Raw genomic sequence first — 25,960 nt, 5'->3', positions numbered from 1 at the left:
TAAATGTGTACCGATAAGTACAAAACATTAAAAAAAAAGTTAATGGTGTTCCGTGTTCCCAGGAGTGCTGGGTTCAGGAAGGGACGGCCTTGGCCTATTCATTCCCTCCGGAAACCTCCTTACTCCCCTTCTGGGTGTTCTTGGACGTGTCTCCCATCTGGCCCAAAGCCCTATATCTTACTTTGCTCTAGCCCACTGTCACTGCCTTTCTGTGGTCTTCCAGAAGTCTCGGAGTTTAAACATTTCAATTACAATTTCAATTATGTAAATCCATTTAGTTACTTTCCCTCTTAATTGTTGATGATGGGGGTAGGCAGAAGGGGTTGTTTATATCTCTACTGCTGATTGAATTACTTAGGGGATTTGGACGCTGTCCTGGAAATTTTTAAACGGCATGACAGCCTTGTGGATATTTCAAGTTGAGACGGTAGTGGGGGTGAAAAGCACTTCTTTTTTCCTCCCTCCTAAATTCTTTGAGCAGCCAGATGTCAACGCAGCTGAACTTTCAGCTGACTTAGTGAGAGGTTTGAAGAGAGAGGAAACATGCCAAATATTTCCATTAAAACAGTGTATGTCTTTGGGGATTGAAATATGTCTTCAAAACAGTTCTGTATGGTTAAAAATATGAAATTAATAATCATTTAGCAGATAGCTATCCACAGATTACCTTTAAACAGTGACTGATTTCCATGATAGCTGGTAAAGTAGCCATGTTGGGATGGGGATAGCAAAGAGGTGCTAAAAGCAGACTGATGGAAAAGAACTGGATGCTTGACACGCCTTCTCTTGCAGGCAAATCGGAGGTGGAAGAGTGGTCAGACATGTACACAGTGACCAGTCAGCTGATGCTGAAGGTGAACAAGGAGGATGATGGGGTCCCAGTGATCTGTCAGGTGGAACACCCCGCCGTCACCGGAAACTTACAGACCCAGCGGTACCTAGAAGTACAGTGTGAGTACTCGAGCATCTTGTTCAGAGGGCTTAGCATGACAGTTGTTTAAAATCCATTCAGGAGCCTATGGGGTTTACATCCATTTGATATAGCAGTGACAGAAATTCTTCCCTGTTGTCTTCAGTAAAGACTGCCATATTACGAAGTGTCAACGAACATGTGAAAATACTAACTACATCTTACCCAAAATGATCCTAATCTGCTTTAATACATGACTTCAAATTAATTTCCTTCAATATAGACTGTCATCATTCCTCTGCCAACTACAAAGCCAAGGGTAATTCCTCCCCCTTTTTTAATCTCATCATAAGCACTGGATTTGTTAAATAGAGGTTATTCTACGTATTTTGTTTTATGTGGCACATCTCTTCTATTTTAGCTTAAATTACAGCAGTGAGTTGAAAGTCAAACTTTTTAGGACCAGTGCCACATCTTGATGGCTTCATCAATAAAAGCTACACTGTAGTGAGGAAGGCTGTCTCCAAGCAGTGCCCCATAGACTAAATATGTTCTCCTCTAGACCCTTCTGCTTCAGAGGAAAAAGAAAAAAAATCTGCACAAAACCAGTCTTGTGCCAAGGTTATGGCCAGGTTGCCAGCTTCTTACTTTTCATCTAAAGACTTCTGTAAAACTTGGCCTCTGGAAATTTCCAGGTGATACTTGCATATGAACAGTGAAGAGATTATTATTCGAGTTTGAGTGGAATGATTGTGACTGGAGATCTGATGAAGAAAGGCATGATTCCCTGTGAATCCTTGTATTAGGAACCACTGTTACAAATCGCAGTTATACCAACTTCCTAGCTTAAAACTATAGTTCTAAAGGCCCAAAAGACCAAAATCAAGATCTCTGTTGGAGCACATTCTCTCCAAAGGTTCCAGGAAAAGGCTCCATCTGCACCTCTTCCTGGGCAGTGCAGTTCTTTTGTGTCTGTCTTCACAGTTTCATTCTCTGTCATTCTAGGACCCCATCTCCTTTGTGTCTCTTCCAAGGATCCTTGTCATTGGATGTAGAGACTGCACAGACAATCCAGAATAGTCTCATCTTCAAGCTAATTGTCTACAAAAACTCTTTTTTCAAGTTAAGTCACCTTCACAGGTTCCAGGCATTAGAATATTTCTTCAGATTCCATCATGCAACCTACTATACTCCTTATCACATATTTAAATCACCTGAGTAAAACAAGAAGTAGGAAAAGGTATAAAACGGCTCCCAAGAGACAATACCACTCCTACCTTTTCTTACACTGTGAGCTTGTCTTAATTTAACATTACATATACAGGTTTTTCTTGTTAATTCATTTCAGCTACTTCATTATATAGCTTCATTATGAGCATCATGCTTATAATTTTCATATCACTAAAACTATTGTGGTATAATGTTCCTATAATGGGAAAACAGAAATGATCAGATATTATCTAAATTGGCAGATAGTAGAATTCTTGTGACTTTGTTAATATGTAATTCATTTAAGCAAACTTAATATCCATTAACTTCCCTTGTAGGGGCCCATTAGCTTTAATAATACATTAGCTCCTTTGTGAGTCCTGAGTAGATATTTGCCCAATTTTCACCCCTAAACTCTTTTCAGTGGTTTCCCAGTGTGTCTTTTAAATGAATTCTAGCCATATCTACCTACAAAATTACACACTCACTTGTGAAATGAAAAATATTCCTCCTACCCTGTGCAACACTTGATAACGATCCTTAGCCTTGCTTTTCTGTTCTGGAGAATCAAGATTGTCCTTCCAAGAAAAGGAATAAGGGTCCAGATCTGAACCCATTGGACTTTGACCTGAAAAAGTACCGCTGGCTTCTGCGTGCAGTAAGGTGACTTTTTTTTTTTTTGTCGGTTTGGGGGCTTGAACTCTTGGCCTGAGTGCTGTCCCTGAGCTTTTCAGCTCAAGGCTAGCTCTCTACCACTTGAACCACTTCTGGTTTTCTGGTGGTTAATTGGATATAAGTGTCTCACAAACATTTCTGCCTAGGCTGGCTTTGAACCTCAATCCTCAGATCTCAGCCTCCTGAGTAGCTAGGATTACAGGCATGAGCTACCAGTACCTGGCAGTAAGGTGACTTTTTAACACCTCAAACATGAGGATGCCACCAGTGGTTAGTCCAGGCTCTTTAAGTGGCATCTTTTTGTGGCCAGCAGTGTTGTTTTATTCAATATAAGTCACACAGACAGCTTTTCCTTGATATTATTCCAGTATATCAAGAAATAAACATAGGAAAAGTGTTTTGTTGTTGTTGTTGTTGTTGTTGTTGACTAAAGGAAGGTTAAGAATTTAAAAGCCTCATATCAATTGAAAAGGAAAGACTCACTGTTCAAGAAAGTGACCTGACCACTGAATCAAGGAATACTGCTCCATTCCTAAAGCATTGTTACCAACTTAAGTAGCTTCTGTAAATGCAGTTGGAATTCTCTGTTATCCCCTGCTAGCTTTTCTCTTCTTGATCAACCAGCACCTATACAATAGCAAAAGCCTAATGCCCTGAGCACAGTCCTCGAGCCCTTACCAACTATTGGCCAATGGTATTGGTGGCCCAACTCCATTCCCTCATAGCAGGACTTTCTCTTCAGACAAGATGACCAAGGAGATTACTAAAGGTATGAGTAATTTGTTCAGGAGCCAGTCTACATAAATAGTATATTACTGTGGACACTCTGTATTTTTATTTTTTATTAGCACATATTAATTATACAAAGAGGTTTCATTGTGGTAGTCTCTTATATGAATATGATGAAGCTTGAAAACATTCACCCCTCTCTTGTTCTTTCTTATCCACACATACCTTATATACCTTTTTAAGCAGTTGTAATAGGTTTCATTACTATTTCTCATACTTGTATATTAAGTACTTTGATTGTATTCACCACCCCCTACCTTTCCCTTTACCCCCTCCACATCACACTAGCTCCTGTCCTCAAACAGTCCCCATTTCATATTCCTGTCCTTCATTTTATAAGGTTCGTGATATTTGACTTTCTCAGCCTGGGTTATTTCACTTAACACGATGATCTCCAGTTCCATCCATTTCCTCTAAACAGTACCATTTCATTCTTCTTTATAACTGAATGATACTCCATTTGTGCTTATATGCCATCTTGGTTTATTCACCTATTAGTTGATGGGCGCCTAGACTGATTCCATAGTTGGACTATTGTGAAGAATGCTACTATCAACATGAATGTGTAGATATTTCTATTATACGCTGACTTACATTTCTTCAAGTATATACCCAGGTGTAGACCTACATTTTTCAATTGACCCAGTTCCTAAAGTTGATACTTTTAACCTTTATGAAGACATTGGCCCTTAAAAAACAAACAAACAAACAAAAACGTGGTTTTTTTCCCTTGGCCTGGGGGAAAAAAAATAGAATAATATATTCATCACATTTTGTTAAGAATTTAAGGAGTCTCTTTTTCCTGTAGAATTTTCCTAACTTCAGTAATTTGAGAGCCACTTTATCAATTAAACTTTCCATTAAGTCACTTTATTGCTTTAACTGAATCAAAACTTACATAAAAATAGCAGTGAAATTATGAGTTTTGTTAAGAATATGTGCCTACTAAAGTTTTAAAGTATATCACTATTCTTTTTTAAATGTCTATTCCTTTGTCACCTTAGAAGATTTTTTACACCATTGATGATGTAGATTATAACAGAAAATTCTGAGCCTCTCCTTAGACCTTGTTGTCTGCTCCCAATGAAGAGACAGTCTCGGGAGTCAATCTTAACCAGATCTGAGTGCTATGGCATATCTTCAGTTGGGTTTACCCTGGCCTATTTGGGCAATGAAAATTCGCAGAACCTTCTCTCTGCCCCCATCTAAGTTGAATGAATATTAACCAGAATATGAACAGGGTTAAATGACAGATTGTAGAATTCTGTATAAGTTATATCCTTTTAAAAAATAACATTAAAAGAGAAATGAACTAGTGACAACTTGAATTGTATGACATTGTTGAATATCTTTCTTGAAGTATGACAGAGAGAAAAGGGAGGAGGGGAAGAAATTAAAGGAAAAAAGGAGCACACTTCTCCTCTTAGCATGCAAGGCCTCCATGCTTCGTGGAAGACAAGGCTTGCGCTCCAACTTGGAATTGCTTTTGTCTTGTGGATTCAAGCCCTAATTAATTGAACCAGTATTCTGCAGTGTTTGTTAGTCCCCTTATTTGTGATACCAGGAGAAATTGTTGGGCCCAATTATGTGAAAAATCAGCCAGATGTGTATGCTGTCATTGTTTTAATAATCCTTAAATTTTTGGTGAGTACAGATATTAATTGTGTAGTATGCGTTGAAGTGATTAACATCAATGTAATTTATCATCTGGAGATTTCTGAACATAAATAAATGAGTTGTTTTGTTCAGCAAGGTGTTGACCCTTTCAGAATCAGTGAATTAAAGTCTCCCCCTCTCTTCTTTTTTATTATAAATATGAAAGGCACCACAATCAGCCAAGTGTTCAGTTATTTGATTTTCTGGGGCATTAGCCACTCTTGTTTGTGACATTTCCCTGTTGGGTGCTCGTTTGCAAGCTCATTAATAAGGTTTTCTCATAGGAACATTGCTGAGAATGAAGAACATACAGTAGGGCTCTTACTTTGCTAGCTTTCATTTGGAGACCCAGCAAGGGTACAGCAACAGCATGCAGCTAAATGTTTAAAACAGAAAATAATTACGTTCGCACACTGGAATTCAAAGCTCTGTTTTCTTAGATGTTATGCAGAGAACAGTTTTGCTTTTTAATGTTCTGAGCTATATGACCCTAAAGTCTTTCTGCGCATTATTTTTCCTCTCACCAAACCTCTGTATAGGTGATGTCCAGATTGACAACATGGTTGATTATAGCAGAGTATGATACAATTGTAGCGTGGTTAGTAGTTCTCTCTGATGTGAGGGAACGTACTCTTGTCAAATAAAAGCCTGTTTAAACGAAAACAGTTCACTGTCTGCACGCTAAAAGAAAACTGTCTAAATAGCATCAAGGTGGCAACACAGAGCAACGTAAGCTAGGAATTCAAAGGGAAGCTGTGACCCTCGGAGTGCAGTTCGGATTGCTGTGCAGAAGGAAGGAAAAGCCTTACTGTGGACTGAGGCGAATATGTGCTCTGCAATTATTGCTGCATGCTTTGATTTCACTCATCACAGACTTGCTCTTTAAAAGGTTTTGCAAAAGAAAAAAAATGTTTAAATCTCATTTTGTGAGGGTTTTGTATATGTATGTATTTGTAAAAAGGGGGGGGGCAATTATAAGTTTTGAAAGGGAGAATGGAAACAAAGGCTCTTGAAATGTGTATTTGAATCCCTTCCCCGCTCAGATTATCATCTGACAGTTAATCATGTCCATGGGCATCGTTCTCAAAATGACTTTTATTGACTGGACATAGCTAGATGTTTTATAAATCCATATTCCCATTCATCCAAGGTCCACAGAAAGGGAGGATTTTTTTTTCTTTCATTCCCTTAACTGGGGGGAAATTGGGCACTGAGGAGATGATCAAAACTTGTTCTTTATCTGTGACAAAATAATGTTTCTCTGGTATTGATGGTGCCCTGTGGTGAAGGAGGAAGAAAAACCTGGAAATGGGAAAGCCTTTCCTCTTGGGAGTGGAGGATGAGTCTGGGAGAGCAGCTCTTTTGTCACGTCAGTTTCTGTTCCTAGGTTGTATTCTTCAGAGTGGGAGCTGGCACTTTCACATTGGGTCTCCTGTCTGATCTCAAGTCTCCTTTAACAGAATCAGCTCTACCTTCCACTTTCTTTTTTACTTTATTTTTTAAGGGAATGAGTTGAGTTTCAGGGAGGTTATTTCAATATTTATTATTTCTCATGAGAAATAATCAAGGCATGGAGGACAGCCCACTCCCCCCATGGAAGCTCACTTTTTTAAACCTGTCATTTTTATGTGTTAACACAGAGTGCTGGTGGCATCTTCAAGTTCCCAGGGTTGTAAGCGTTATAGATTGCTGACAATACATTCAGTGGAAGCAAGATTTGGGTGACCCTGAAAGGAAGGACAGAGGCTTCTTCAAGGACCCTCTTCTCACAGACCCAGTATATTTATGGAAGATACCTCTGTTTTGCTATGGACATCCAATACTTGAATAGTGAAACCAGACTTCTAACATACACATTTATTTTTTTGCTCAATGGTTTTGAATTCAAGGTCAAAGTTTGCTTCTGTGGAAGGCTAAATAATTATGAAGTTTACCTCTTTTAAGAAAAAAAAAATCTAAAAAGAATGATTCAGCAACATCCTTTATGATTTCCCTATGATGCTACTTTGAGATCCCCAGAAATGTGTAATGGAAGTACCTAGTCCAGAACATGTGTCCTGAGCTAAGATGTGGTGTTGGCCCTGGACGGCCTTACTTTCCAAACCAGAAGCGCATATTTCACAAGGAGGGCTAAAATGCATTCATGTTAATTTTGTTGTTGTTAGTAGTAACACTAGGAGCAGAATTCCATATCCCATTATTTCTCCACTTTCTCATTTGCCCACTTCTTCATTTCCTCCTTCTGATACTTTTTTTTTTTTTGTCATGGGGCCTGAACTCTTGTCCCTCAACTCTTCAGCTCAAGGCTAGAGCTCCACCACTTGAGCCACAGCACCACTTCCAACTTTTCCTGCTTATGTGGTCCTGAGGAATCAAACCCAAGGCCTCATGCATGCAAGGCAAGCACTCTTCTACCACTGAGCCACCTTCCCAGCCCCTTCAGATACATTTTAAAATGCCTACTATGTCTAGACACTGGTACATTATTCTAGTTATCCTGAATTTTAAAAAGAAAAAAAAAAGCCGCATCTTCCATTGTCTAGCATTTGCCCCTAAATTCTGAAAAATCCTTCTAGAGTGTGAAAGAGTGCTCCACTACCTTTATATATTTATTTATTCATTTATTTATTCTTATTTTTGTCAGTCATGGGGCCTGAACTCTGGGCCTGGGTGCTGTCCCTGAGCTCTTCAGCTAAAGGCAAGAGCTCTACCACTTGAGCCACAGCGGCACTTCTGGCTTTTTCTGCTCATGTGGTACTGAGGAATCACACCCAGGGCCCCATACATGTAAGGCAAGCACTCTACCACTGAGCCACCTTCCCAGCTCCCTCCACTACCTTTAAAAGCCATTGGCAATATAACTTACTGCCCAAACTTGCCGAGTAGAATAAAATTGCATTGTGTAAGCGTGAATAGTAGTTTTAAAATCCACCAAAGGCAAGTGTCACCAAGGGGAAGTGGCAGTATGGCACATGCCTCTTTCCCCTACCAAAGTGGGTTTGTTTCCCTCCTCGTAGCTCACCTCCCCCCCCAACAAGTATAATTTTATGTGTCATGATTCGACTGAACATGTATAACAGTAGAGGGTCCTTCACCTTGAGAGCAAGCAAAATAACAGCAGGGAAAATTAGTCATTAACATCTTAGGACAATAGAAAACAAAATGTTCTTTCCCTCCTCTCTGAGAGCTGCGTGACCCCGTTCCCTTACCAGGCCTGATCTCCTTGTCTGCTAGCTATGGTCCTCCTAATGTCACAAAGTTGTCCTCTCCCAGCTATTTAGACAGCCAGATTAAATTTTTGCGTTGCCCTGGTACAGCTTCTAATATGCACCAAACATCAGGGTATTCTTTGCATTGCCTTCCACTCCCAGTCGTCTTTTGTGATTGGCAAAGAGTGCACAGGTGCTGACCAGTTCCTCTCCCAAACATTCTGATAATAGCAGAGCCCAAGCTGCCCTGGGTTCTCCCGTGAGGTCTTAAAACAGCAAACTCTTGTGCCACAGATGTGAAGGTCTCACACTTGGTGTTTTCCTGAATAGGAGATGAAAGCTCGAGACAATAGAGAACCCAGATCCTACAGGCAGTTGCAGGAATCCATTTGCACCCAAGCCCTTGGGCCTGCTTGTAGTGGGTACATGGGAAAATAGCTGATGCCAGCATTCCTTGATTTAGAAGTTTCGTTTTATGGAGGGGCTTAAACTCAGGGCCTAGGCACTATTTCTTAGATATTTTTTGCTCTACCACTTGAGTCACACTTCCACTTCTTTTTTTTTTTTTTTGCTGGTTAATTGGAGACAGAGTCTCATGGACTTTCCTGCGTGGATTGGCTTTGAACAACAATCCTCAGATCTCAGCCTCCTGAGTACCTAGGATTACAAACCTGAATGTTCTTAGGAAGAAAGATAAGGAGGCCAATGTACCCCCTGGGAAAATAGGTCTCTGATCAGGATGTTAGGGCACCATTTCCCTTTCTTAGCTCTTCTGTTCTTCACTATGTGGGAGGGATGACATCCTAGAAGAAGCTGCAAAGTACTTTATTTTTAATTAAAAATAATTTTTTCCCCAAGACCTGGTATGTTAGTGTTGTGTTCCAGAGAGGAGACTGTGTGCCTTTTCATTTACATAAGAAATTGAAATACAGGTTCCAGAATCTTGAGTTTCATCTTCTGCAAAGATCATAGAATGTGGTGCAAGGTCAGACTGGCATGAAATCAATTGTAATCTGCCAGCAAGCCATTCGAACCTCTTTAAGAGTTTCCTTTTATATGTTTCCCCTTTATAGAGAGAGCAAAGTACATTTAAAGAAATTCTCATCAAATCAGAATGTCTTTCTAAAATTATTTTTTTAATTGGTTGCTACTGTAGTGTGACCTAAAACCTCCTGGTATTTAACCCTCTGTGCAACTTTGACTAATGAACAAATTTTGTCTGCTGTAGCAGTCTTGCTAAGTAAGTGTCTTTTAAGGGTTTAAAAAAAAAAAAGAAAAATCAGAGTGTTATGAAAACCTCAGATCCTTCGACCTAATTGATTGGCTGGTGCTGATGCCATCTCTTTAATGTTCCGTAAGTGCACAGACCTAACTATTTTTCTTGTTTTTATATAGCAGTTCCATTTTATAATGACATTAAGCCATTCTGAGCAGTACATTTCTGGACAGTTATTGCACTTGGGTAGAAAGTGTCATCTGGCTTTTAGCCTTGTGCCTTACCGACACCAACCGAGGCGTAAAATGATCCCCCAGAAAATGTACTAAGGCCTTTTTACTTCATTACTTAAAGATAAATCTTCAAGTCTGGTTCTATTTCAGAAAAGATTTGGTGGGTGATAACATTAGATTTATGAACATAATTAAAATAGAAATGATGAGCTCTGGGCTATTCAATCAGCCATCTGGATTGCCGATATTTTGACTTACTCATGTTGTAGTCAGGAATCTGTCCCAGAAAAATGTAATGGCCCTGAGTTCTAGAGAACTCACTGGGATCCCAGGATTTCTGTTCCACCTGTTGAGGATACTAAAGACCCTCTTTTAGAATTTGCTTTAAAGTCTGTCATCACCTTAGGGACAGATCTTGGTACCTTGACCCTCTCTGTCTGTTTGGTTCATAGGGTAGGAAGATAGCTCAGTTGCCCATGGTCAAATAATATGTCCATAAATACACATATGTCAATGAAAAGGAAATCTTTCTGTATACCACATACAAGATGAACGTCTCCTGTCTTGGCTAGCCATTAAGGTAGCTATACCCACACATAAATGGTAGCTGTTTCTCCAAAAACCTAACATGGAAACCAGGATACTCAGCTGTCAAAACTAGATGTGTATTTTCTGTGGCTTAATATATTTTAAAATACAAATTCCAGGTATGCCCTTAGCTTGTTTTTCCTGATTTATATGTGTAATTGACAACTGGTAAACAGCTCATTAGGAGCATAAAAAAGCGTTTAACTAAAAACAAACTCAGTAGTCCTGAAGAGGCAGGGTGGATTAGATTTTTTTTCAACATTTTCTTTATTATTAATGGACATTGAGCTATTAAAACCCTTAGTGCACTGTACTGAAAAATACACTCTTTCTGTTGACTTTTAAATTACAGGAAATGGGAAAGAAAACCAATGGAAACTTTCCACATAGGCTAGCCAGCATTCTGCTTCTCCTTAATTAATGGGACTAAGTCAGCAGTGCATGAAAAATGTAGCCCTTTTGTGGATCACAGATTAACCTGTGAGCAAATGCTACATTGCAGCCCAAATTTGGGCTCTAAATTTAGCCTTGCCTGATCATTTTCTGGTTAAGAATGACAGATGTCCTCCAACCAGAAACCCATAGTGCTATTTGGTTTCTAAATATGAGTTCTGAGGTAGCATGCCTTCTATAATTTGTGTGCTCGGTGTCATAACCTTCTCTCATTAATTTTGGTGTATCCTTTCTATATTTTTATTAGCATATATTGATACTATAGGAGGATTCCATTGTTATAATTCCATAGATGTGCACAGTGTACTTTGAGCTGTGTACCCCCTCTCCCTACTCGTCTTTTTCAGTTTGGGGTGGTTTCCATTATGCTGTCTACATATATGTAATATAAATTATATGTAATGTATATATACATATATACATATATGTGTATAAACAAATACACACATATAAAAGCCTCCCTTTACCTCATGTCCCATTACTGTTGCTATTGTCACTTTAGGTCAAGGTATCTTTTAACCAAGTAGCTGCATGTCTGGAGGACATGTGGTATGCAGTATGCCCTGTGGTGATATTTAGCCCCTGGTATGGTCTGTAGTTCAAATAGAAGGGCCCAGGAGCTCTTGCAGCCAGCACTAGTTCAAGGTCAACTTGATGTCCTCCATGACCGTTTCTACCTTCCTTTAACTCAATACCCAGTACAGTTTTCAATATCTAGAAACATCCTCATCATGCTTTTAAGTCTTTCTTGGCCAACAAGTTCAAGAATAGGTCTGGGTGCCTTGCACGGGTTTGGTGGGAATTTGGGGGCTTGTCCCATTCCCTAACAAGTAGCAAGATTCTCCAAAGGTGCTGCCGATTCACAGGGCACATATTGGATGGGGGGGGGGGGACTCTCTTAAAGTCAATGCCATATACTTCTCAGAGGTATTAGAGAAAGATCCTTGATAGGAACAAGGCAATAAAAATGCATCTGGCAGCAGCTAGCCCTGGGGAGGACTTGGTCTTGCAGCTTACATAGCTGTGTGCAGGGTGAGATTGGTTGAGCCTGGCTATATTTCTGTCTTCTCTCTTATTCCATAGGATGAATGCTAATGAGCTTACCGCTGTTTGTCAAAGGCCAAGGGGCTATTGTTGAGGTGGTGTGATTGTCTGAGAAAGTGAAACTATGGTAATTGTTTCGACCTCTTAGCCAGCTGATGTCTTACCCTCTCACACTTAATACTCTTGGGTACATTTCCAAAAATACATGTTTATAGAGCCCCAGAATTAAATGAGGAAACTGACTTGGGGATTAGTAGCTTGTCGTTCAGTGGGGGGGGTGGGGGAGAAGAGCCTCCTAATTCTATTCAGGCTTTATTTGTAGATGTATTTGTACATTTATCCTTGTTCATTCTTACTAACTTCGTCAGCCTTTCTCCCAGTTTCCTGAATCTCCCATCATTCATCTTATACCTTACCTCCCCCAACACACACACACACACACACACACACACACGTTTTAAGTGGCTGTTGGACATAAGAATATTTATATTACTTTCCTAAAAACTTCATTGCATTAGGGAGCTATATATGGCTTTAACTCTACATACCATTGGGAAGTGTAGTTTAGAATCAGAAATCTATCCCAGTATGCATTCCATAGGGCTGTCTGGCTGTCACTAAGTTGTCTCTTAAGACCACGGAGTAGCTGCTTCATCCTTTGGGTACCAGAGTTCTCTTCCCAGTGATGGCCCCAATCATGCGAGGCTCTGAGTAAACATCAGTTGTTTTTCCTCTTCCGTATTTAGGCCGAGATGTGAGTTTCCCTGGGGTTCTGTCTCCCACTTCCTTTCCTCTTAGAGGTATTGGAGTGAAATTCAGGACTTCCCCCTTTTCCCATCTGAAAACAAGAGCATAGAAGAGGCAAACATTAATATGCAGTGTCACAACATCTTGTCACATGGTAATATATGATATATGATCAACTGTATCAATTCTGAGCACCACGCATATCTGTGGCTTCACCTCAGCACAAAGGCAGATGAGTTTCCTTTAGCTTGAGTGAGTTTGGAGATAAACTTCAACGTAACAAAATGTATTTTACAGGAAATGTTTGATGTGTCACAGTTGGCTTATGAATCTCTTATCTATTCGTGGTTCACTCCTTAGAGTTATTAGTCAATTTAATTTGAGCAAATGCCAGGATTACTAACTAATTAGAAGGCTGTTGCTGAAGGCATGAGGATGGGGAAAGAGCTGGTGTGGGGTTTGTGACAGCATGCAAGTCTGATTTTGCCTGACGATATCATTGGCTAAACATTGTACTTTGTGTTGTTGTCACGCAGATAAGCCTCAAGTGCATATTCAGATGACTTACCCTCTACAAGGCCTAACCCGGGAAGGGGACGCGCTTGAGTTAACATGCGAAGCCATCGGGAAGCCCCAGTAAGTTCTGAAGGCCAAGGTTGGCAGAGGGTCATGAGCAGTAAATGTCATAACACAGAGATGTGCATTCACAACTCATTGGCCTGTCACCTGTCTCCTGTTACAGAAAGGATGGAATGTGCATCTTATTTTTTTTTTCAGAAAAGAGAGAATATTCTATGTTCATCGTCAGGATTAGGAGAAAAATTAAATGCCAGCTAGGATGAAAATCTCAGCTAGTTCTATTTTATTGTCGTCAGGATGATTGTCAGAACTGTTTTCTCTCTCACACCAAAAATAATCCTAATAAAATTTTAATGTGCCCGCAATGTAATAATATATCTGCTACCTGCTGCATTCATGTCTAAGCTAGAAAGATGGTTTTCGGATTCAGATTAAGCTGCTGTGTTTAGGGCCAAACAAATTTGCCCTGCCTTTTATTTGACCTCCCCATTCATTCCCTCCAAGAGAAGTGTATGTGCTGTGGAAGAACAGGTCAGGATGGCATTGAGGGCACTCGGACTTTCTCTGGTGCCCAACAAAAGCCAGCATTGAGCTCCCTCTGCTGTCCCTGTGGCATGCATCTTTTTTTTTTTTTAATCCTCACAGGGTTTTGCTAACTGGCCTCTTCGCAGGATTCCTCTAAAGAGCTTACTGCATCTTAATGAAGCTCCCCCCAAAATCTTGGGAAAGAAATCTCCCCGTAACAGCTAAGAATCGAGATTGCTGGATCTTTCTCTGCCTTTCCACCCTCTCTGTTTTCCTGGTTGTTCAGTATTGTTTAGACACTGGTAGTTGACCTCAGGACTTTGAGCTTACTAAGGAAACACTCTCTCCAGCCCCTACCTCCAGTCCTTTTTTGGGTTTTGCATATTTTTAAGGATTTATGTTTTTGTTTTTTGTTTTCCTTAGAGAAGATCTCATTCTTCTGTCCAGGATGGCCTCAAATCATGACCCTCCTATTCCTACCTACAACATAGCTGGGATTTTAGGTGTGAACCCCTATCATAGGCTTCTTTTTGAGAGAAAGTCTCACTAGCCCCTTGCTTCAGCTGGCCTTATATGCGAATCCTTTAGTCTCTGCCTCCTGAATAGCTCGGGTTATAGGCATGTGCCAAGACTCCAGACTTCTACCCTCCCCATTTTTGGGGGGGGGGGTCCAGTCGTGGGGCCTGAACTCTGGGCCTGGGCGCTGTCCCTCAGCTCTTCAGCTCAAGGTTAGCACTCTACCACTTGAGCCACAGCACCACTTCCGGCTTTTTTTTCTTTTTGCTTATGTGGTGCTGAGGAATCGAACCCAGGGCCTCAGGCATGCAAGGCAAGCACTCTACCACTGAGCCACCTTCCCAGCCCCCTCCCCATTTTTGTATTTATTTCTTCCTGGACTAGAACATGCTTTCTCTCAGCTGGTGGCTCATGCCTGTAATCCTAGCTACTCAGGAGGCTACTACTAAGGAGGCTACTCAAAACCCGCAGGGGCAGAAAAGTCCATGAGACTCTCATCTCCAATTAACCGCCCCCAAATTGGAAGTAGTGCTGTAGGTCAAAGAGGTAGAACCCTAGCCTTGAACAAAAGAGCTCAGGGATACCTCAAGCCCCACAACTGAACACCTGCCCCGCCCCTCCAAAAAAACACATTTTCCAGTATCAAACCATTTAGAGTTTAGGTGGTAGATGCTAGTCTGGGTTTTGTTTCTCCTTTCCTCTGGCTTTCCCATGTTATTTGGATCTAAACACTTCAGGCTTTTGACAGAATGGTCTTTTTCACTTTTGAGCACTGCAAAAAGATTCAGGTCTCTCTTTGTGTGAACTGTTTGGTATATGTCCTAATTATCAGCTTACCTTTCCTCCAGAACAATCTAGTGGAGGGAAACAAAATTCTCAGAGGCCTCTTACAATCCCTGTATTCAGCCACATTAACCACACTTACAGTATATGGCTTGCTAACCTATATTTTGTTTCTGTATTTTTTTCCCCCTGAAGAAGGCACTGTGTTCAATTGAATGTGCCACGGGGACAGTAAATTACACGTTTCCTTCAGGACATTTATGCCAGAGAGGGCATTTTATTTGTTCCTCTCAGATAGGAACGGGTATATGGTTGCGTGAGCAAGCACGCATTACTCCGCTGCTATCCCTCCTAGCATATTACCTATTTATTTTCTCAAGAAATTGCATACAATAAAAATGGTAATTTAACTTGCCATTAAATGTTGTGAATATTCTCAGCACTTACCCTCGCGATTGTTTCAGCTGTCAAGCAGCAGGACATTCGCTCTGATTGCCACACAGACCCATTGGCCACTGCCTACAAGGAGGACATATGCAGTACTAATTCTTAAATAATTCACAGACTCCGTAATGACAAACCCATGTGTAATTAAAGAAAAATGGTAACTTCACATCCTATTTGAAAATTGACGTGCTGCTTGCCAGGGCTGAGTGGAATATCCATTCATCCTTAAATATGGGTCTCGGTTGTGTCGCTGTTTCTTGATGTATCGATGTATTGGTAGGCACTAAAGGGAAATTACCGTCTGGGCCCCAACCTCTGTCATCCTCCCTCTGAGGAAAAAGTTTGAGGCCAGAGGTGTGGAACTTGCCTACCATATGCAAAACCCTGAGTTAGACTGCTAGCACTGTGGGTGCACACATATGAGTTTTCAGATGCGTTATGTGTGTTCACATGCTTTTAGATGTGACTTCCATTTCATTGGAAGTTGAAGGAGACTCCTTGAAGAACAGAAAGTTCACATTCTGTGCATTTGGAGGATAATGTGGTATGGGGGCATTTTTGTCTCCAGAGCATCTTGTGAATTTTCTTTTCCTAATGAGTATATGAGGACACATGGGGTATTTTTAATCATGAAAATAAACTTGTTTCTAATGAGTCAGAAACCTTATAGAGACTCGGAAACCTGTAGAAATGTGCTGGGAGGGGAGGATTAGATCCCTATCTCTAGCCAGGAGGGCTCCCGCTGTTCCCACTGGGGGAAATCCAGCAATGCCTGTGGCTAGAAGAGACAGAAGAGAAAGGCACTTGTTAACCATGGAACAGCTACACAAGGTAGAGCAGTCCAAAAGGGTGGATCTTTGGTAAGGAGAAGAAATGACCATCTTTCTAGAATCAGAGATGATTTTTGAAAGTGCCATTTTTTTCTTTTTGATGAAAATCAGTATCTGTTTAAATATCACCAGTGCCTCTGTAAGAAAACAACTCTCTCTTGATGTGTTGGTAACCATCAGATTTATGCTTTTACATCACTAGGCAAGAACTTGATCTGTTTCTATCTAATGAGATGATTAATATTAACTAAGCTGTCCTACCTGAACTGGTGTGAAACCACCTAGCAGGGTATGAAGAGCAGGGCACCCCAGTTTCCTTGTTCACTTACTAAAGATGAATTGGAAAGAAGACTCCTGCCTATGGTCCGTTGAAGATCTTTCAGCAGCTGATCATATTCTTTTTAAACATCTATTCCAGACAGAGTTTTGGAGACTTCTTGGTTATCACTTACAGGGTCTCTAATAGGCCCTTTTTGCGTCAGTCACATGTGACTTATTGACGGTGTGAGTGAGGTCTGGATGTAGATATCTGACTGGGATGTAATAGGGTGGCTTGTCCTCTCTTTTCCGCTGCAGGCCTGTGATGGTAACTTGGGTGAGAGTCGATGATGAGATGCCTCAGCACGCCGTCCTGTCCGGGCCCAACCTGTTCATCAATAACCTAAACAAAACAGATAATGGTACATACCGCTGTGAGGCCTCCAACGTAGTGGGGAAAGCTCATTCGGATTATATGCTGTATGTATACGGTACGTGAGCAGATAAAACACTTCCACTGATGCAGCCACAGCTAGGAACTCACTCCCAAGCCTTTGGTCAAGTTGAAAACCAAAACCCACGTGGTTACTTGAAGAACTTCAAGGAGCCCGGCCTGAGGCAGAGCACAGTATCTCCACCTGGGTCCACAGTGTCTCTTCTTCTCTCCTGCTAATCAGAGGGACTTCCCATTCAATCACAGTCTCCGCTCATGCTGAGTAGGAAAGCTGTCCTCCGGCACAGGCCACGGAGATGATGTTAGAAGTAATGACTGAAACACTCAATCTTACCAATTAGTGGCTTTCAGCTCGGGAAGTTTATTCCCAGTGGTGTTTGCCTGTGACACCTGGGCCAGCCCATCCTACTGTTTTGAGGAGCAGAGCTATCCTACTTCAGCATGAAGCTATTTAATTCCAGAAGATGTTGCAAGCCAGTAAACACTCGAAACAAACACAAAAGCCTAGAGCTCCATTAGACTACCTACAGCTACTCAAATATGACAGTTTTCTTTAAAATGGGTGTTTTCCTAATCATCTTTCCACAGGATTTTTTTAAGTATATCGTAAATTTTAATCCCTAATCAACAAATACAAAGCATCTACTATGTGCCCAGCATCAGCATTGCTTTCATAAATAGATAGATAGATAGTATTCAGATAGATAGATAGATAGTATTCAGATAGATAGACAGACAGACAGACAGACAGACAGACAGACAGACAGACAGACAGACAGACAGACAGATAGATAGATAGATAGAATTCTGATAGGTAGATAGATAGTAGTGATTATTCTGTTTAGCTGTGGTATGCATTCCCTCTATAGGAGTGAGTCTCCTCTGCCCAATTGGCATCTCTTAGTTTTTCTACCAAGAAAAAGTCATGAACTGATCTGACAGAATGAATAACCAGAGGCATCAAAATTTCAATGTTATAAATATTTGAATATGGGAAAGAGGAATTTCGGTCTCCATGTTAGCCATGTAAATGGTCCAGGTATAAGGAATATGTGAATATGTGCATAGATAAATAAATTATACATAGGGGATGTTTGCACCATACTGTTTTAGAAGCTGGCCGCCTCCCTTATGAATTAAAAAAAAAAAGTCTTTTAAATCAAACAGAGGCATGCATTACACCTTATTTACATGGATATTGAAATATAATCCTTGGTCTATACCTCAGGGTTGGCATTCCCTAACACAATGGGAAATTAAAAGATCATGTCAAATCACCACATTGGTAGACTGGGAGTTTGTTTTCTTTAAACATTGCCCATATTGTCGATGGTCCACACCGTCCAAGTAGTGAAGAAAACCCACAGGAAGGAAATGGCTGTGGCCTGCAGGTGAAAATGGGGATTCCATGTGCCCTGTTTTTAAATGGCAATACACAGAGCCACCTCTGTCCCTCACATTGTTTAGCAGGGGTAGAAGATCAATTTCTCCTCTTAAACTCCTGATGTGTGAGCCTCGTGTGAGTTGTCTACTTTGTTGATACCCAAGTTATAGACTTTGCACAGATTATACAAAGCACTGACAAATTCCCATCAGGCTCATATATATATATGCTTGTCTGGTTTAGAAGACCTAAGTCATCTGGATAAGCAGTTTTGACTCATTGGACTTACTATCTGTATCTCCAAAAAACACATTTCAAGGACTTGATCAACAAACTTTAAAAAAAGTAATTTGTGATCACTGATTCTGTGCTCTTTGGTGACAATTTTATATACATTATCACATTGAATCCCCACCATAAACACCATGAGGTAAGCATATTGTCCATTTTACAGATAATAAAATGAAGCTTAAAACTATCACACAACTTCATCAGGGCACCGGTGGCTCATTGTGATCCTTGTTCTTTGAGAGGCGGAGATCAGAAGGATTGCAGCTTGAAGCCAACTGAGGCAGAAATATTCACAAGACCCCTTCCCAACTCACAGCTCTGACATAATGGCACATGCCTATCATCTCAGACTACATAGGAGGATCACTGTTCCAGGCCAGCCTGAGCAGAAAAGCCTACCAAGGAAGCTGAATACTGTGGTAACACACCTGTGATCCCAGAAACCATTAGAAGCGTAAAGTTGGTAGATGGTAGTCCAGGCATATGCAGGGAAGGAGCAACTCAGTAGTAAAGCACCAGTCCCGCATATGCGAGGCCCTGAGTTCAAACCCCAGTATAGTACAAATGATAAAATAACAGATACATAAAATAAAGATTATACAACTTTACCCTAGTTCACACAATTTCCAGGTTATACTTTCATAATTAACTCTCTGGGACATAGTCATTATTTGAAAACCAAAAATGATAGGGCCCTACTTGATTAGGCATGTGTGCATGCACACACACACACGCACACACACACATACATACACACACACACACACACACACACACACACACACACACACACACACACACACACACAAATCCAAGATAGTCCACCAGTCCTTGCCTAAGATTCAATAGATTTTATTACCTATCTCTTTGATCTGTGCTACTAGAAATATTTAGAATGACAGGCTAGAACACCAGCCTGAAACATTGCTAATCTCTTAATGAAATATTCTAGCAATTTGGGAAGATGATGGGTGCATTTTCTTTCCAAAGCTAATTTATTGTACTACTACAGGAATTTCTGAAGTACTTTATGAACTGAAAATTGATGTGCTTCTGAAATGTTTAATTCTCTGGAAGTAATCTCTGTACTTGAAGGATCTAGCTGGTTAGTACCTGAACCCCATTTGGTTTTGTTCTTTTAACTTCTCTGTATCACAGTCCATTAACTCTAGCCCTGTATTTCTTTTTCTCTGTTATGTGTATATATGTTTTGCTAGGGATCTAGGAATTGAACCCAGGGCCTTACACATGCTAGGCAGGTGCTTTACCACTGACCTACAAAATTCCCAGCCCTCTTTATTTCTTAAATAATAGCCTTACATAGTTCTTATGCCTAGAAATGATCTAAGCTTGGAGATTCTGCCATTAATAGAATCTGGAGTCAGATGTAGACAACAGTTGGCCAGTAATGCTGAAGATAATTCAAAGTGTTTATACTTTCACATCATGAGGGACTAGTTACCTCTCTCTGAAGTTTTGTGTCCTTGTTAGTCTTGTCCACTGTCAATTCATAACCATATTTTCAAATGTCATTCAGAGCTACTCTTACTGTAGTAATCATATCCTTGTGCCAATGCATGTAGAAGTTAGGCACAGAAGTGGCAAGATACTAAGTCAGGCAAGTCTTCCAGGTTACACATGTGCCTTTTCAGTGGTCATATTGTAGTAGATGCACAACAGATAAATCACATTGATTGTCCTAGGCGGGGACAGCCAGTCAACTAGACACGGATGAGCTAGACCATGAAGGGAGCAGAGTGTCCTGAGTGTGAGGCTCAGCATCTAGTGCTCTGAGTTCATCTCTGCTCTAGTACCTGCAGCAGAAGCGTCCAGACAAGTTGCCAGTCACAAGATGTTTTCCTGCCCACGGCCTCTATAGAAAATGCCAAGGAGTAAAACAAAACAAAGTCTTTTTAAAACATAGTTTAAAACGACTCATTTTATCATTTCTACTTAGAGGAGAATGAGATTTTCTTTATGGACTCCTTTTTGGACTCGCATGAGGCTACATTAATCAATAGTTTACCTTCTGTACACTCTACCTTCAAGGAGCAAAGTCTCATAAAACAGAACCATTTAGCCCGGGCATCCACGGCTTATACTTCAGGAGGCTGAGGTATGAGGATCAGCCAGCCTGGGCAGGAAAGTCTATGAGATGCTTTTTTTTGGTGGAGACCAAAAAAAAAGCCTGAAGTAGAGCTATAGCTCAAGTGGTAGAGCATTGCCATGAATGAAAATGCTAAGAGACAGCACCCAAGCCCCCGAACAGGCACCTTCTTACACACAAAAAATGCTGTTGATGCTTCCTTATCAAATTCATATAAGCATATTTGTGTGAGAGATGCAGTCATTTTAAATACAAATATTGCAACCAACCATCAAAATCATGGTTTCATAAACTTTTAGGAAGTTGTGCCAAATCCAGTAAAGGTGCAATATATAATTAAAGTTTTGATGTATTAATTAGACAATCCGAGAGCTCACTTGAAGATAAAAGGATACCAGATGTGTTAGGGAGAAAAAGTTGACGTGCTTTAGATAAAATTTAAAATCAAAAGCCTTCAAATCATCTTGTGCACTGCTATAGCAGAATGATTGCTTAGTTCAAAGTCTTGCTGACAATTTAACACATTCAGTTTGATCATTTGGGCTTAGATTTTTTTTTCTCTTTCATATTTGCCCTTCCCTTATCCCCAAATAATTTTTGAGAGGATAGAAGAATATACAGTGTATCAAATATCAGACAGAGGATTCCCCATCGGGCTCCTGGCTTTGAGGGTCAAACCTTAATTTATATTTAGCTGTCTTGTTTACAAGATGGAAAATGTTCTTTCAGTTTTATCATTGTGGTCCACTTAGGTCAAGCTTTTAACATGAGCAAAGGCAACTTATTAATATTTATAAGTTGTAAAATTTTATTGACTTTAAAAAAAAGTAAAATCTCAGTTAAAAAAAATCTCACAGGCCTGGAACTTGATATTTAATGGTGACATTCTCTCTTCTTTGTATTTATTACAAGTCTAGAAGTAGTTTTACTTCCTGCTGAGATGTATTGATGGAGAATAATGAAGTTAGCCATGGCAGAGAACTAGCACGCAGGGCCACGTTCATCCTTGGCTGATAGGAGCCCTTTAGCTGAACAGCAGCACCTTCTCCTCCTCTTTCCTCCCATCTGTGAAAGCAGAAGCGAAATGACAGCCATTGTACCCACTTAGCACTGAGGTGAACCAGCCTTACCTTTAAGATCTGATGGGGCGGAGGTGTCATGCGTTTCTGGTTTTCCTCACTTCTCTACTTCCCATCTCCTCATCTGTGATTCACTTTTTCTTTCCTTAGCTCTTCCAATGACAGCTTTGAAATATGAGTACGAAACCTAAATCTTTGGGGTGAAAAGGATTTTTGTTTTTAAAGGGGGAAGTCATCAAACATCTCAATGTCTTCATGCCTTTGTTTTGTCATTACTGACCATTGTTGTGTTCAGCATTGTGGGTTTGATTTTCCTTTTTTTTTTTATCCAGATCCCCCCACAACTATCCCTCCTCCCACAACAACCACCACCACCACCACCACCACCACCACCACCACCATCCTTACCATCATCACAGGTATGGTACCTTCATTGCCATTGAAAATGTCCTGAATGTATATTGTCTTTCTGGTATATATAAAAAGAGGCCACAACTTCCCTTTACGTCCTTGAGATTTCACTGTTCCTTTATTTGGGAACTCTAAGGACAGATACTAGATTCTTAAATTGAATCTTAAGGACTTCAGAAAAGATTAAACATCCAAGCATTTAACATCCAAGCATTTATCAGATATTTTGTGGCTTACCCACGAGGGGATTCTTTTTTTATACATCACCATTCAAAGCAAAATCTAAAGGAATGGCAGCCTGGCTACTGAATGCTAGTAGCTTCTGCTTAGCCATGGTTGATGCAATGGTAAGTACTGTGGCTTTGGATCACGTCCTTGTCTCAGTTCCATCTTACTCCACATCCTGTAGTGGATCACACCTACTTGGCCACACTACTGAGTGCATGGTCTTCTCCCTACGTAGCAGTAATTCAGCCTGCCTGCTCATGGGAGGCTGGAGGAAATCCGTGGCTTTTTCCTGCTGAGGACTCTAGTTCATCATCTCTTTTCAAATTGTCACCGAGCAGGGGTGGGGTGTCCTATGTCCCTTTCCTGGTATCCCATGGCTCTCCTGTTGCTTGGTGTTGGTTGTCTGAGAGTCCTGGGCTTATTTTTGCCTACCAAAGCCAAACCATGTCAACTTGACATGCAGGATTTCACTAGATCAGGCCTTCCCAATCACCATCTACAAATGTCCAACCTCAGAAACACATAAAAACTATTCTGAGGCTGGAGAGTATCTCTTGAACAAGGTAATTTTTCCACTTGAATCTGTTGTCTTGACAAGCCTGCAAGGTCTCTGTCAACCATGCACTCGGTGTTCCATCCCACCCCAGACTTCTTCATAAACACCGAATGTCTCACGATCATCTCTTTTCACGTTCAACTTCTCTTTAGCACCTGCCCTCCAGGATTGCATTGACTTTCTGGAGACATTTTCCATTTGCACAGGAGTTGGGGAGATAGCGATGACCCAAGTGCTCAATGAAGGAAGAGGCCTCATCACCTGAGGAAACACAGTCCTAGATTGTCTAATCCCAGTTTCCTCCACCTTTCTATTACAGTGGGACAAAGAGAACACCTAAGTCAGTCCCTGTTGAGGATTTTCTTAAATATTGGTCACAGCAACCATCAATGCCTACACTGAATTTAAAAACTTCTGAAAATCCATCAATTGGTTTTTGTGTCTCACTCTAAACCAGCTCAACCTAGAGAATTTGCTTCCTAATTCTTGTCTGTATGTTTCTGCTTTAGCTCTATGTTATTAGTTCCTGCCTCTTAAGTAAACTCAAGTTTGTTGGCATTTTCTCTATCACTCGGGAGCAAACCAAAGGTATTTCTTCCTGACTGGGACTTCCAGAACAACTGCACTGTCAACTTTTGATACTGAGACCTAGGCTTCACCCGCCATGAATTGATTACCTTTCTTCTGGTTAGAAACTGAACTAGGCTCGTAGGGACTTTTGGTTTGGTTTGGTTTGGTTTGGGGCAGTGCTGGGATCCAACCCATGCTAGGCACGTACACTAATGAGTGAGCTACACCCCCAGTCCTTTTCATCCTAATAACAAGGTTTTACCTACTGCCGTTTATTACCTGTTATCTATTTAGAAGCTGAGCTAGGCTTGTAGGGGTTTTTGTTTTGTTTCAAGCACTGTTGTGATCAAACCCAGCGAGGGCCTTGGACATGCTAGGTAAGTGCTCTACCCTTGAGCTAAATCCACAGTCCTTTAGGCCTGTGCTCTTGTTACCAGTTTTATAAAGCTACTTCTAGAAAACCCTTTGGATGTCAGAGTAAATGACATCACCTGATTCTGGGTGTGTGAACCCTTACGAGCCCATCAATTGTTGCAGAAGTTGCCCAAGTGTGACCTAGTTTTTATTAGCTCTCATGGTAGAAAGTGTCATCTTGGGAGTTATCCAGGTTTGAGTTTTAAGGCAATATACAAACACCCCATTTGTCTTCAACATGGGCCAACGTTTTCATTTATGGTTGGTCTTCTTACAAATTCAAGCTTTTTAAAAAAAAAAAATTAAGACCTTTAATATTTCCTGACTCCTCTCTGTCACCGCCAGCCAACAGTATCATCTCAGTTCATAAACCTTAAATCTTTTCACTCCAAAGGAAAGCTAATCTTGGGTCCTCACCTACTTACAACTCAATTGTTATCACAGCTCTGACTGCAAAGACTTCATTTAAGGAGAAATTTTGAAAATAAGTAATGCATAAACAATGCTATATTTCTACCCATGACAAAGGTACCTTTAAACAGAGACTTGTCTTTGCTTCCAGCTCTCTGCAGCTGGCCCTAGCTCAAGGTAATGTAAGATGATCTCATAGATGCACTTTAGCCCCTCGATGTTAGCAGTTGAATTCTCTACACACCAAATGCATTTGCGGTAATGAATGCCCAGATTCTCACTGGCACACCCAAGAGTAGTTAAATTGCTACTAAAACAACATTGTGGAATCTGTTGTCTTAATGGATGTGATCTTCCAGGCTTCCTGTGTCTTCACAAGTAGTCTTATATATATTTATCTTGCCCAGAAAGCACACTTGTAGAATTTAACATTTGCTCCTTTCTCCAAACAGATTAAAGGTTATGGAGCCAAATGATTCTGAGTCCCATTTTAAAGGTCCAGGTCTCTAAATTTAGATTGGTTCCTAAAAACTCTTACAGACTGAATTCCTGACAAATGGATAGCTAAATTAATTTCCACTCCTCTTCTCTCCTTACTGTTTGGTACATTACAGCCACCATTAGCCTTAAAAGCTTCAACAGCTAAATCCAGTGACTGTCACATAAAGCCAGATTTTTTTTTTAAGCCCACAATCATCCTTTTCTCTCAGTCAGATGCAATAACTGAAACCCATTCCCCCGGACAGAGTTTCTTCACTACCAGAGAAATGTACAATGCAATAGAAAAATATTTGTAAATTTTGAGAGGTCATAGTTGATTTCTGATTTCTCTGAAAGGAAGTATTCTCGATGCTGTCTTTTATGTTCCATAGCCAAGATAATCAAATTGTTTCCCGTGTTAGAGGAGGCAGACTGTTCCAGATCACATGACTCCATCAAAACATGTTAAAGCTTCATCCAGGAGACCCTTAAAAGAGAGGAATTGTAACGAATGTCCCATCTATTGCCCACCTACCTGGTGGGTAGGAGGAACGCAGCTATCTCCCGTTTCCCTGCTTGTAGCAGGTCTAATGACTTCTGTGTGAGGCACACAACAAAGGGAAATCTTGACTAGGGAGAAATGTTTGCAATGAGTAAACATGGAAAGTTACTAGTTACCAAGCCATGTCAATTGGCCCTAGTTATAGTTTACAACTGATAAGCCATTGGTATCATTAAAAACACAACTTGAGAAATAGGATTGAATTAGGAAGCCATTTAGAGTCTCACTTCAATTCGCCATAAGATCCAGTGGTGTCTTTGTTATCTTTTGTTGATGCTCTGAACCATACATTTCTGTTCTATATGGGCCTTTGAAAGCTCTCATTCTCTGTCTTTCTCTTTTTCTC

At 40.6% G+C, this 25,960-nt stretch overlaps 1 protein-coding gene across 6 annotated transcripts in view; it reads left to right on the top strand.

Annotated features, from left to right (window-relative positions):
- Positions 1–25,960, top strand: part of Cadm1 (cell adhesion molecule 1) — a 319,918-nt gene that overhangs the window by 264,374 nt on the left and 29,584 nt on the right. For 3 of the 6 annotated variants that reach the window (XM_070038517.1, XM_070038519.1, XM_070038518.1), the window contains exons 5-8: positions 793–951; positions 13,266–13,365; positions 16,986–17,158; positions 22,315–22,401. In XM_070038517.1, coding sequence (XP_069894618.1) covers positions 793–951; positions 13,266–13,365; positions 16,986–17,158; positions 22,315–22,401 — 519 coding nt within the window. The remainder of the gene's footprint in view (positions 1–792; positions 952–13,265; positions 13,366–16,985; positions 17,159–22,314; positions 22,402–25,960) is intronic. The other 3 variants (XM_070038521.1, XM_070038520.1, XM_070038522.1) reach the window with 1 other exon arrangement.

This window comes from Dipodomys merriami, unplaced genomic scaffold (genome assembly GCF_024711535.1).
Source record: "Dipodomys merriami isolate MVZ:Mamm:240054 unplaced genomic scaffold, mDipMer1.0.p SCAF_29, whole genome shotgun sequence".
NCBI lineage: Eukaryota > Metazoa > Chordata > Mammalia > Rodentia > Heteromyidae > Dipodomys > Dipodomys merriami.
Note: the sequence above shows the minus strand (reverse complement) of the source record. Positions and strands in the feature narration are given on the sequence as shown.